Genomic DNA, 13,873 nt, shown 5'->3' on the forward strand with positions numbered 1-13,873 from the left:
AATATAGAAACTAGAAAATAAAAGCAAGCAAACAAAGTATAATCACAAGAACACAGCAATTTTAAAGTGAAAAACCCTTCAAATCGAACATAAAAACCATGGACCTACCTCAGCCAGACTTCCACTATATGATAAATAACGGAGTTACAGAATATCACAACTTCCAAAGTTTTGAACCAGGCTTAAGATATCACTAATATCAAAGAAAAGATCAACCACTTGGAAAAAATAATTAAACAAAATTATACCCCAACAATAGTTCTTTCTCGGCTCTAGAATGTCCAAATACAACTTCTAACAATTTAGATATTATCTCCAAGCTGTCAGCATCAAGAATGTGAAAGATTGCAGGAACCAACCTCAAGAAAACCACTAAAGAGGAGAAAATACTTGTAATTTTCTGAGCTTCTTCTCCAAGAGAGCTTCAAAACCACATTAATACCTCTCTTCAAATGTCCCTCCAAATACCAATAACTCATTCTCCTAAAAAGGGTATTCATTCCAAAAAGAATAGTTCATTCTCATACCCAATTTACTAGAAAGTAGGTCCACCTCCCAAACTAAACCTAGAGCGGAACCACCTAATACAGGGTTGAATTGTGTCTAATGTCTATGTGTCGCTCTCCAGTAGTTTCAGGTAATGGTAAAGGAGAGACGTACCAAGGTGGGAGGACAAATGGTTGTAGATTATCCATGAGGTGAATGTTAGGGATATGACCCAGCAGCTCTATTTTTTGGGGAGTGGTAGTGTCAGTGTTAAGGTGATAAACATAGATGGAATCCCCAGATTCGACGAATAGAGCGTCTGGATTATAAGGATGGAAGTCATACAGAGCAGCAGAATTATACCCGGCCGCAAGTATTTTCATGCTACATCTCCTTGACCATTCGCAAGAGTTGGACTGAAAAACCCATATATTGATCTGCAATGAATCTTCATCGAACACTGCCATATGAAGTTGACCGTCAGAAGACTCTCCTAAGCGCCCAGAGAAGCTGGTGGCACCCATATGAGAAGGAACTTTAATCATCTTCAATCCACCATTGCAAACATTATATGTGATGATGCACTCCAATGACTTTTGAAAGTCATGCAACCAGTAGATAATCCCTTTTACGACGATGACATTTATAAACGACATCTCACATTTTAACAAATTGAGATAGATCTCAACGCTCACGGTCACAGAGGATAAATCCCATTCTCCGGTTTCAGAAGAAAAGGTCTCAATCTCAACGATATTAGGAAGAAGACGCCCATCACTGTTATATGCAGGCTCCACACGAACCACTTTGTAGGTATCAGTGGTTACCAGTCCTATACACGGTTTCAACGATCTGTGTCGCTTCAGGGATCTTGGAAGTCGGTAATAAGTCATGGAAAGAGGATTGAAGATGTAATAGGTTATGTAATAGTCGGTTATCGTCATAACGCTGTTTTTGTAACAGAGAAAAAGGCCATTCGAAGAACAAATGAAGTATTTGGAGAAGTCGTAACAAATCTCTCTCTTAGACAAAGATGCCGTACCGTTGTTGGCATCGTTACTGATACCTGTCTCCTCCTCCTCCTTCGGTGTTGATAACGCCATGAATCTCCAGTAACTTTCACTGTCGATTGGAGTTTCAAATAAACCACATAAACTGGTGTTAGGGTTAGGGCACCTGCTTAGGATGCTGCTGCGAAAATGCGGGCCTGAGATAATTTTGTGCCACGTCTTTGATAAACACTTGCATCTGAAAATTGATTTGACTGGCAAGCGAATCAGAACCTCCATAAGAATATCATCATTGCAATCTTCATATCCTAAATTTGCTGAGGCATCACCGTCCATGTTCATGATCTGGTCTGTCTGGAACGAGAGGATTGAATCGAACTCGAACAAAATTTATTCGTGATGGTTTGAGGTGAAACCATCTAGCATTATTGCCGTGCTCACCTATCTGACGGGAAGATTGAGATGGACACGGAAGGAATCGAGATCGAAGGCTACCAAAATTGCTATGAACAGTTGGGATGTAAAGACTCAATTTTGTTGAGTACAGTGGGTCTCTTGAATGATAAGACCGGGACGAAAACAGAAAAAATCTATCCGATGGTGTTGGGTTAAGATAATATCTGAAGGTCTCTCCTTTTTTTTTTTTTTTTTTTTTTTTTTTTTTTTTTTCTTTTTTTTTTTTTTTTTTTTTTTTTTTTTTTTGTTTTTGTTCAGAATTTCCTACATCAAAGCGAGGATTTGAAAAAATCTAAATCAATTTAATGAGAGCTGGTCAAACGATCCACCTAAGGAACTCCTCTATACCTTGAAGGGTTTCCTGAAAGAAATGCGTAGGAGACTCCAATGTTGTTGTTCTCTTCGCCATCCAATCCGCAACCATATTTGCTTCTCTATTAGTATTAGTACGAGTAATTATGATATTTCCATGAAGGTCTCTCCCTTTATTAACTTCTAATTTAAACTGAATATCTCTTTATAAGGAATCCCCTCTCAAATACTTATTTCCTATTATTCTTATTTTTTTTTTCCAGTACAGCTGCTATTCCTTTTATGTCTCGACTACTACTCTTTTTCTTTTCTGTTTTGTTAGTATACTTCTCGACGACTCATGTGTTCTCTTTGATTAGCTTTTTACCTAAGACTGTGTTTGTTTGCTGAAATTAATGTGGGATGAAAAAATTCTTGAAAAAATCAAAAAATTTCTATTTTTCAAGAATAGACCCACTAGAGGGCCGGGTGACCATGGCCTCCGGATTTTTAATTTTTTTTAATAATTTTCTTAATTTTTTACTTTTTATATTAATTTTCTTCATTTTCTGAGTTTTTTCTCTTTTCACATGTAAAATATCATTATTTGACCCCTTCAATATTCTTATTTGATATTCAAAATATCATTTCTAATTAGAAACTAACTCATCAATCCTTATTTATTCTCTCATATCTCCTCTCTCCTCTTTTCTTTTTATTTATTCTCTTCGGTTTCTTTCTTCCTATTTACTCTTCCCTTTCTATAAGGGTAGGTTAAGAAAAATTTGGGAAAAAATCTTCTCCACAATTAGGTACTTTTTCTCTTTCTCAATTTATTTTTTGTTTATATTTTTTCATTTTTTTGTTATTCTTTATTTGATCTTATATTCTTTGTTTCTTTATTTCTCTGCAATTTTTGTTATTTGATTTTATATTACAAATAAAACGTCTACGGTTAGAAAGGTAACTAATTACCATTTGTTTGCATCTCTTACCTAAAAAACATTTGGTTTGTATCTAACTTTTTAGGGTTGAAGTCTTTTTTTTCTCTTCTTCCTTTTTTGTACTAATACCATAATTTACCTATATTTAGTTGGAAAAAATATCATTATCAATAATTTACCTATTTTTGTCAAATATGTGTGGGCCCCACAAAATATGTGAGGCCTATTCCTTAATATAATAAAATTATTTATAGGTGGGACCCCCAAAATCTTATAAGAACTCACACAATGTGTGGCAAAAAAACATTGGTGTTTTCCCAATCTGAACTTCCATTCTTCGCCCCCCCCCCCCATATTGAATCCTGGGTCCGTCCCTTCTACTTTTCTGTTAAATCCTAAAAGTATAATTTGTTTGGTTACTTCGGGTGAGAAAGTTATAGCTTGTCTGATGAGGTAGCAAGCCAACTTTTCCATTCCACACATTTTCAAAACTCGACAAAATGTGTGAGATTTTGTGGAAAAGTGAGAAAAAAAAAGTGGGACTCACAATTATAACTTTCCACAAAATTCCTTCATTTCCTTTCTTTCTCCCTCACCCCACTACACATGGGGCCCACATGTTTTTTTTTCCACCCCACATTTGCAAACAAACGCAACCTAAAAAACAAAAAATATAATGTTAATTCCCACTCAAAATTAGAAAATCTATTATTAATTATGCCCATAACTTTATTCTCCCGATTTAGCAGTTTCTAAAATTTAATCTACATTTAAACATTAGAATTAATATTATTAAGGAACAATACAATCTCCCTCCTATGATAATAATTCAATCTTGAATTACTAATCAATTGCTATTTCAACATAACTTCTTGTTGGTGCAGATTTCGCCTGAGTTGATGAACCGAGAATTTTACACCAATCTCTCAGATCTGGATCGATCTGGTCTAATTGAACACTTCCGTAAAACCGATGAATTTGTTAGAAACGGAGCCGATCAACTGGATCGGCATTCCGTCTCTCGACGATTTAGTCAGTAAATGACAGGAATTAGGGTTTCTGAGCTCTCAGGGAGCTTCTGAAGAGCTTTAATGGAGAAAAGCGGGAAAAATATGTGTTCTTGGTTTTGAATGTCTTACCCTCTTATGTATGCTTCGTTCCTATTTATAGCTTTCCCGCGTGGCTCCCTTCAGCTAATAATCGTTGGATGATCTGTCTATATTGGATGGACATGATTTGATTTGATTTGATTATGTTTTCGGGCGGACCCGTAATGTAGCTTTATGACTCCGGTTGAACCTGGTTAAGCCAGTATGAACCGGTATTAGGGTATTTTATTCACAACACGAGCCCCTAAGCCTGCTGATCAGGTTGAAATTCAATTGAAACTCTGATTAGGAGGTTTCAATCTTTCTTCTGATTAGTCAAATTATTCTTTGCTTGATCTTCTCTGACTTATTTCTTGGCATTATATAGGTTGTGAGAATTCTTCAATGTTTGAGCTCATCTCCAGTCATGAGGGTTTATTTGAACGTTGAGTTCATCAGGAATTCTGAGATCAAACTATAGCTTGGTAGAGCTCATTAGAATTTTGAGCTCATGTGTCAACCTATGGAGCTCATCAAAAATTTTCAAGCTCAATCCTTCGATCAAATGAATTCATCAGAGATTTTGATATCAATCATTTAACCTTGGGAGCTCATCGGAAATCGTTCAATTCAACTCAGCTGGAGAGATCAATCAACTGTCACTTGATTCAATCAGAGCCACTACTTTTGTTTTCAACTTTCGAAATCAGCTTCTTTCTTTTAAAAGCTTGTTCCGCGATGCACAGTATCAAACTCCTCTTCCATGTGGCAAAGCCCTGGCTCATCAACGTTTAAACTTTTAGCGCCGCTAAATTTATTTTTGTAACCGTAATTTTGATTTTCCATAATCCATCCATGCTGTCAATTTACGATCTGGCCTCCATTAAGAAAAATAGGCTTCTAATCCTCTCGGGAATATAATCAGCCACCGTAATCATCAATTTTCTGTGGTGAGCCCCCAAACCATTTCGAATATCGCTAAAAATCCTCGTTTGTCAACTTTTCAATCCCCTCATAAATGCGACCCTTCAGCTTTTATAGATGCTATCTTCCCTCAACCGCATGATTTTCAAAATGTGATTTATTATTCACCGCACGATTCTCATGCTTCTTTCATCTTCTTTATATCTATCCACGTGTTTAATTACACTGTCCCCCCCCCCCCCCCCATTAAACTATTAATTTCAGACGTCGATTACGAGTAGTTACAACTGTTGCTTCAAAACATTGCATATCTTCCCTCCAAATTTCAAGAGTTTCCAATAATGTCACTTCACACTCTATATTTACTTGCTTTTTGCCACCTCTGATCCTTTATTTCCTTCCTCAAGCTGTACTACCTCCCTCAGTTATCTACAACCTTCCCCTGTTCTTCAACAAATCAGTTGTGGTTTCTGAATCTTTTCTGAACTCCTATTTTGTTCTTTCCTCCTCTTCTCCTTGCATGGATCCTTCCACCAATCCTTCAGTTCCCAGTTCTCCTGTTCAGCCAGGGATTCCTTCAAACTTGGGTAATGATCAAACTTTAAGTGTTATCTCTTCTGACAAAACTCCATTGGATTGGAAACCTGCTGCATATGCCCATGATGAAGTTATCATTTCATATCGGCTCTTAAAACATTGTTGGTCAGAAGAAGAATGCTAAATATGCTGGTCCGGAATGGAATGACCTCCTATTTGCAGGATTATTACTTTCCTTCTAAAATTAGAGCTTGGATTCCTGGACCCTCTGATCGTCCTTATAATATTGATCCTGGTGTTATTGTTGTTTACTATTTCCATCTTGAATCAGGATTCAAAGTTCCCCTGATTCCCCTAGTCTAGTCTCTTCTTGATTACTATCAAATCTGCCCTTCCTAGCTTACTCCGAACAGTTGGAGACTTGTCTACTGTTTCTTTGCTTTTGTCCGAAAGTTGAGGTGTATCCCCTCCATTGATCTCTTTAGGAATTTTTACACTCTGAAAATTGGTTGTGAACGTGGTTATATCCACTTCTCTAGAAGAACCTATATCATCAGTGAATTAGGTAACTGCTCCACTTTTATGGACTCTTCCATTCCTCGTGACAACAAAAGGTGGAGAGAGAAATATTTTTTCTGTGCCATTCCAACTCCTAACTATCGTTCTCGATGGAGTTTACACACGCAAGATGGTTTCTCCCTTAAAAATCAACATCCCATAATCATTGAATATGATCAGCATACATGGAACTTGATTTCTAGTGGAAAACTAGTTGATGCGAATAATCTTAGGACTGATGCAGGCTTCACTAGACATGACCTTCTCCCAGGTATTACCTTCTTCTTCTTCTTCTTCTTCTTCTTCTTCTTCTTCTTCTTCTTTCTTTCTTTCTTTCTTTCTTTCTTTCTTTCTTTCTTTCTTTCTTTCTTTCTTTCTTTCTTTCTTTCTTTTCTTTCTTTTTTTTTTTTTTTTTTTTTTTTTTTTTTTTTTTTTTTTTGGCCATGTACATTTTCCTAACCAAACCCCTTCCTCAGGAACTGGAGTTTGGAGAGCTCCCAATATTTATGAACTTTAAAGGGTTGTTCGCGAGGAAAGAGAGGTCGAACGTCAGTCCAAGAAGGACTAAAGAAAAAGAAAAGCCCTCCCAAATTATCTCTCTGATGCGACTACAAAAAGAAAATCCATAAAGAAAATTGCTGAAGAGAAGGATCAGGTTGATCAAGAGAATGTTGATCAAGGCAATAATGATGTTGAAGGCTCCGATGTGAACATTGTTAAAGTTGTAGCTGGTGAAGGTCAAGAAAGAAAGTCAAGAACTTCAAGGAGGAGACTTCGCTCCATGGGTCCCTCTTCAAGTCAAGAGTTAACTTCTACCAAAAAAGGTAAGAGCAAAAAGGTTCCTACACCCTCGTCTTCCCAAGAAAATGTCAATACTTAGGGGAGAAGATGCAGAAAAAATAGTTGAATCTGTAGTTGAGCCTGCTCAGCCTTCGTACCACGAAGCCTTAGTTCCTCCAGTGTTTGTTCCTCCTTCTAATTACAATACACCTCCTGCTGTAAGAACAGTCGATCATGATGTTGAAGGTGAGGAATTTTTGGAAATTTTCCTTAGTAACTGGACAAAATGGCTGAAGAAATTATCACTTGTGTTGCAAGTGATGTTATTGTCCAAATGGCTGATGAACTTTTTGATGAGAATGATTCCGCCCTTCCTACTGAAAATATTCCCAAAGAGAATATCCCTAAAGAAAATGTCTTTCAAGAGAATATTGCTCCCGCCGATGTTGTTCAAAATATTGTTCTTGCCGATGTTATTCTCGTTACTGCTCCTCTTTTGGATGTTAATCCACTTGTCCCTGTTCCACACATTAATGTTATCCCCGTTATAGTTCTAGCAACTCTAGATGTTCTAGTTGATCCCCCCGTCAGTCCTAGAAACCAAGAAAATATTGCAGCTAAAGTTGTTGACCATCAGGTTGCTTCTAATGATGCTGCTTTGGATCACCACAAAGTTGATGGAATTGATGTACCTCACCATGCTGATCTTGGTCAATTGGAAGATACCCAGAGTGTTGCCAACTCCGGTGATCTCTTTGTTCCTCTTTGGAACCTGAAGGAGAACCATAGTTCCATTTGGAACTAGCAAGATGCTCATGAATGGGGTACAAAAGGCAGAATTCCTCGGGATAAAAGAGAAATAGCCAAAATGAGTGATGCCGGTCTCTACACTAACACTTGGGGGTAGGAAATGAATTTCCGCCTTGCTGAACTCCTTAACTCTTACTGCAGATGCTTTGGCGCTGCCTTCAATGCTTTTTCAGAAATTATTAAAGAGAAAAGATTTTGTCTTTGGAAAATCAGGATTTTATCAACAATCTCTTGACTTTAGTGGTCTCCTCCCCCTCAAGGATGGATTGTTCTAAACTCTAATGGCTCTCTCAAGAATGGGAGGAGTGTTGGCATTCTGTGTCGTGATCACACGGGTGCGGCTATCTTCGCTATCGCAGGTGGCATAGATCATAGTGGTGTGCCCACTTGTGAGCTTAAGGGGATTCAGTGTGGTCGAGAGAAGGCTGTCTCTAGAGGGCATCAATGTGTGGTGCTTTGTTTGGACTCCAAGAATGCTATTGACATGGTTATGGGTATTACAGAGAGTCATTGGCATGTTCTAGGTCTTCCTGATGATATTTGAATGCTCATTAAGAAGTTCCAGCACTGGTCATATTTGATCTGGGGGGACTCCCAGCGCAGTCCATTCCATTGTGGTGGAGGAGGCTAGTGGGAGGTTGTTCATGAGATTGTAATTTTTCTATTCTCTATATATCTTTTGGTTTTAAAAACAAAAAAAAATACAAACTTTATCTTTTCACATTCAAGTATTTAATATTTTACAAATTTACAAAATGAAAGTCCTAGCTCTAACCTCTCATACGATGATGACAACCACCACAATCTTTTCACTCAGAATCATGGCGGTGCCACCGGAAGAGATGTAGCTGCCAACGTCTCAACCAAGATGGGTGGTGCAGCTGTGAAAGGCATGGGGGTTGGCACTATTGATTTCATATTTGATAACCTAGAAGAAGGGGGGAAATCATTTTTTGAGGGTATCAAATTGAGTATTTACCCTTCTTGTGAAACCAACGAGATTTCTCCAAGGAGTAGATCGAAAACCACTCCTTGGGAGATTTTTCCTAACTTCTTACTCTTTTGGGGTATTTCTCAATCACTTGTGTACTCTCTTTGAATACCCTTTTTCCTAGAGTAAACCTATGGTCTAATGTTGCCCATGACCTTATTCTCCCACTCTAGCTAGCTATTTCTAAAATTTAATCTAAATTTAAACATCAGAAATCATACCTTTAAGGGTAATTACTTTTGCCCTTACATACTATAACTTAATCACTAATCAAACCTTACTCTTTATTAAATTGCTATTACCCCCTCACTTCAATCGGAGTTAAAGAGGTTGTTGAGTGTGAATGTGTAATTAATGTCCATTCTGCCATTTGTCAGAATTATTGATGTCCATCTATATTATAGCTTAGTTACAACACTTTGCAAGGTACTTTTTGAAATTCCTAAACTTAGACTTTGCCTCAACTATTAATGCATTTGTCTTTAAGCTCTGATAGTTAATTAATGATGTAACATCATTGTATTTTTCAAACATCCAAAAAATAAGTCTAAGGTTTGTCATTTACATTTTATGTAATCTCATTAGGATCCAACTCTTCAAAATCCAAAACCACTAGAAATTAAGGGCAAAATTAGTATTTCATATAGTTATTCGAAATGAATGTAGTATCACCTTATGTATGTAATTGCATATTTCAAAATCGAAACTATATATCCATTGCACGGAAGCTACCTTGTATATCTACTTGCTCAATACTCACATACGCTTCAAAAGTTGATCATAATCAATTGTTATTTGGGTTGTCTCATGACTTATGATTGGCCTCATCCCTAAAATCTCTGTAGCAACTCTATAAAAATATTGATGCTTTATTTTAGATTTGAAATTGGATTTATATTCTCGTCATCATAAAATTGAGTTGTGAAGCTTCTTTTACACCCCCCCCCCCACCCAAAAAAAACAAAAAAGAGTTCTGAAGCTTCTTTATTAATTAGTGCTCCCAATGCCACAAACCTAGAAATTTATAAAGGAAAAAGAAAATTATATTTACACCGCCTGTGATTGCAAATAATTAGGTTTAAGTTCACCATAATTTATTCTATTACGTTTAAACCCCTAATGTTTTGAATTATATAACAACAATACCATTACAAATTGAATAACAGGGTTATGTGATGAGTTATCATATAATATATTTTCAATATTACCCTTCTTTATTTGAAACCACTAGGAAAAAGAAAGAGAAAAAAATGGGCACAATTTTTATATTATTTTATTAAATTTAGGGATAATTATTGTTGTCTCCTTGTATCATAGCTTAATTAAGGCTTGCACCCTATTCTTTATTAAATTACTATTGCCTCCTCATTTCTAAAGAAGTTAGGAGGATGGTAATTTTAGAATTATAATGTTCATTTTGCCCTTAATTAGAATTACAAATGCCACCTTGTACCTGAACTTAATTATTACCTTATCCCCTGTAATTTTTGAATTTACAATCCTAACCTCAGATTTTGTAGATGGCCCTTGCCATTAAGCTACACTAGTTAATTGACGACATAACATCATTATATTTTTCCAAAACCCCCAAAAGTAATGCTAAGGTCTGTTATTACTAATTTATCCCTTACATTATCTCATCAAGATTCGACTCTTTGAAATCCAAAATGACAATAATATAAAGACAAAATTGTTATTCTATATGATTTTCTATGAATATAATATCATCTTTGACTTATTAATTTTAGCAAAGGGCATAATGGACATTGCACACCTAACCATTTCAACATTTGGAAATTGTTAGAATTGGAGGCAATAGTGATTTCATGAAGGACATAATTCAATCAATAATCGAGCTACTTATATATAAGTGGGCACTAGTAACTGTCCTAAATATTAATAAACGTTAGGGTTATTTTGGAGTTTTTGAAAAGTAAATAAATGTCACATCACTAGTTAATTAAGGAGCTTAACGGTAGGGGATCTGTAATTTCAAGTAAAGTCTAAGATTATATTAATTTAACAAAGTGTAACGAATAAAGTAGTAATTAAGCTATAGTACAAAGGGGATTTTGCGTAATTATCCCTCAAATCTTTTATCATCACACATCTACCCAAAAAAAAAAGTATATATTATATATCTTTTTCAAAACAATTTCCTAAGAATTCTATTCACCCTAAAAATTGATCAGACTTTTATATATTTAATTTGTTTAAAATTCACAAGGGTAAATATACATTTTTATACTTAAAACTAACGGTGTTAGTCACAAGTAAACGTTGTAATAGAATAAATTCCAAGAGGTGTGAATGTAACTTTTTATCCACACAGGGAATATAAATGTAATTAGAACGGAAATATAATAAATATCTCTAGCTCGGTGAGGATTTGATCATGTACAAGTTGATTTGCAAATCTTGTATTTGAGGAATTGAGATCCTTTGCGCCTAGCCACTAAATACCATACCACACCACAAGAATGGCATCTAGCGTCTGGATGCCCAAGCCTTCCTAAGTACCACAGGCAGGGCAACTAGTGGTCGAACGCCTGGATGCTGAGAATTTGGATCCATAATTGAGATGGCTTTTTCCTTACCTTTGAAACCAATAGGAGTTGTATGTTCATAAAAACTTTAGAAAGTAGTTACAACCTAAGTGTAAGATTGAGTTGGTTTGGATATATTCCTATTATGCAGGAATGAGGATTGAAAACTGGATTCACCCTTACGAACTCTGTTTTGGAATTAGGAGTTCAATACTTATAAAAATTGTAAACTGTATTTATGACCGGAGTATAAGATAGAGTTGGCTTAGATTTCGTCCTCTTATGCAAGAACGAGATTGCAGTTAGGATTAATTGCAAATTGAATTCAACCTTCTAAATTATGATTTGGAATTTGAATGAAGATGATCCATTACAGCAATCAATCTGAAATCAAAGAAAGAAAAATGGCAAGGGGAAGAAGCTTGATCATTGTGTTGCAAATCAAATATTTCTCATCCATGCACGGATCCAAGACAATATACTAAGAAATAACAATATAGAAACTATAAAATAAAAGCAAGCAAACAAAGTATAACTACAAGGACACGGCAATTTTAACGTGAAAAATCCTTCAAATCGAACATAAAATCCACGAAGCCAAAATTTCCACTATATGATGAATAATGGGATTACAGAATATCACAACTTCCCAAGTTTTGAATCAAGCTTAAGGATATCACTAAAAAAAAAAAAAACTCTTCCAGAAAATTCTTTAAAAAATATATATCCAAACAATGGTTCTTTCTCGCCTTTAGAATGTGCAAATACAACTTCTAACAGCTTAGGTATAATCTCCGACGGCAAAAAGAGTGTGAAAAATTGCAGGAACCAACCTCAAAAAAATCACTGGACCTAAACCTAGGGCGGATCCAACTAATACAGGGTCGAAGTGTGTCTATTTGTAGCTCTCCAGTAGTTTCAGGCAATGGTAAAGGAGAGACGTACCAAGGTGGGAGGACAAATGGTTGTAGACTATTCAACTGCAGTGGTAGTAGATTATTCATGCAGTTGAAGTTAATCTCAGGGATATGACCCACTAGCTCTATTTTTCTGGGAGTGGTAGGGTCAGTGTTGAGGTGATAAACATGGATGAAACCCCCAGATTCGACGAATAGAGCGTCTGGATTATAAGGATGGAAGCCAAACAGAGTAGCAGAATCATTCTTGGCCTCAAGTATTTTCATGCTACTTTTCTTTGACCATTCGCAACAGTTGGACTGAAAAACCCATATATTGATCTGCAATGAATTTTCATCCAACACTGCCATATGAAGTTGACCGTCAGAAGACTCTCCTAAGCGCCCAGAGAAGGTGGTGGCACGCATATGAGAAGGAACTTTAATCATCTTCAATCCACCATTGCAAACATTATATGTGATGATGCACTCCAATGGATCTGGATGGCTATCCATCCAGTAGATAATCCCTTTTATGACGACGACATTTAGAAACGACTGCTGAAAATTTAACAAATTGTTATAGATCTCAACGCTCACGGTCACAGAGGATAAATCCCATTCTCCGGTTTCAGAAGAAAAGGTCTCAATCTCAACGATATTAGGAAGAAAACGCCCATAATTGATTGCAGGCTCCACACGAACCACTTTGTAGGTATCAGTGGTTACCAGTCCTATGCACGGTTGCAAAGATCTGTGTTGCTTTTGCTTCAGGGAAAGTGGAAGTCGGTAATAAGTCATGGAAAGAGGATTGAAGATGTAATAGGCTGTGTAACAGTCGGTTCTCCCGTCGAGTTTGACACAGAGAAAAAGGCCATTCGAATAACAGATGAACCAATTGGGGAAGTCGTAAAAAATTTCTCTCATAGACAAAGATGCCGTACCGTTGTTGGCATCCTCCTCCTTTGGTGTTGATAAAGGCATGAATCTCCAGAAACGTCCATTATTGATTGGGGTTTCAAATAAACCAAATAAATTGGTGTTAGGGTTAGGGCACCTGCTTAGGATGATGCTACGGAAATGCGGGTCTGAGATAATTTTGTGCCACCTCTTTGATACACACTTGCATCTGAAAATTGATTTTACTGGCAAGTGAATCAGAATCTCTAGAAGAATATCATCATTGCAATCTTCATATCCTAAATTTGCTGAGACATCACCGTCCATGTTCATCTGTCTGGAACGAGAGGATTGAATCGAACTCGAAATCAAAGTTTATTCGTGATGGTTTGAGGTGAAACCATCTAGCATTACTGCCGTGCAAATCTATCTGTCTGGAACGGGAAGATTGAGATGGAAACAGAAGGAATCGAGATCGAAGGCTACCAAAATTGTGAAGAACAGTTGGGATGGAGTCTCGAAAATTGAGTACAGTGGGTTTCTTGAATGATCAGACCGGGACGAAAACAGAAAAAATCTATTTGATGGTGTTGGGATTAAGATAATATCTGAAGGTCTTTTATTAACTTCTAATTTAAACTAAATATCCCTTTAAG

General features: G+C 36.5%; 2 protein-coding genes across 2 annotated transcripts; both read right to left on the bottom strand.

Moving 5' to 3' along the window:
• Positions 1 to 581: 581 nt before the first annotated feature.
• On the bottom strand, positions 582 to 1,832 carry LOC149001662 (F-box protein At5g03970-like). The gene has a single exon (XM_089137133.1). It carries the CDS (start codon positions 1,830 to 1,832, stop codon positions 582 to 584), a length of 1,251 nt encoding a protein of 416 aa, XP_088993259.1.
• A 9,530-nt stretch (positions 1,833 to 11,362) lies between these two features.
• Positions 11,363 to 13,544, bottom strand: LOC149001663 (F-box protein At5g03970-like). Its single transcript, XM_089137134.1, has 2 exons — positions 12,302 to 13,544; positions 11,363 to 11,472 (listed from the first exon to the last, which is right to left on the bottom strand). The coding sequence occupies exons 1-2, from the start codon at positions 13,542 to 13,544 to the stop codon at positions 11,363 to 11,365; spliced, it is 1,353 nt and encodes a 450-aa protein (XP_088993260.1).
• Positions 13,545 to 13,873: the final 329 nt, after the last annotated feature.

Source organism: Hakea prostrata, chromosome 10, assembly GCF_041222555.1.
Source record: "Hakea prostrata isolate BN-2017 chromosome 10, UWA_Hpros_2, whole genome shotgun sequence".
NCBI lineage: Eukaryota > Viridiplantae > Streptophyta > Magnoliopsida > Proteales > Proteaceae > Hakea > Hakea prostrata.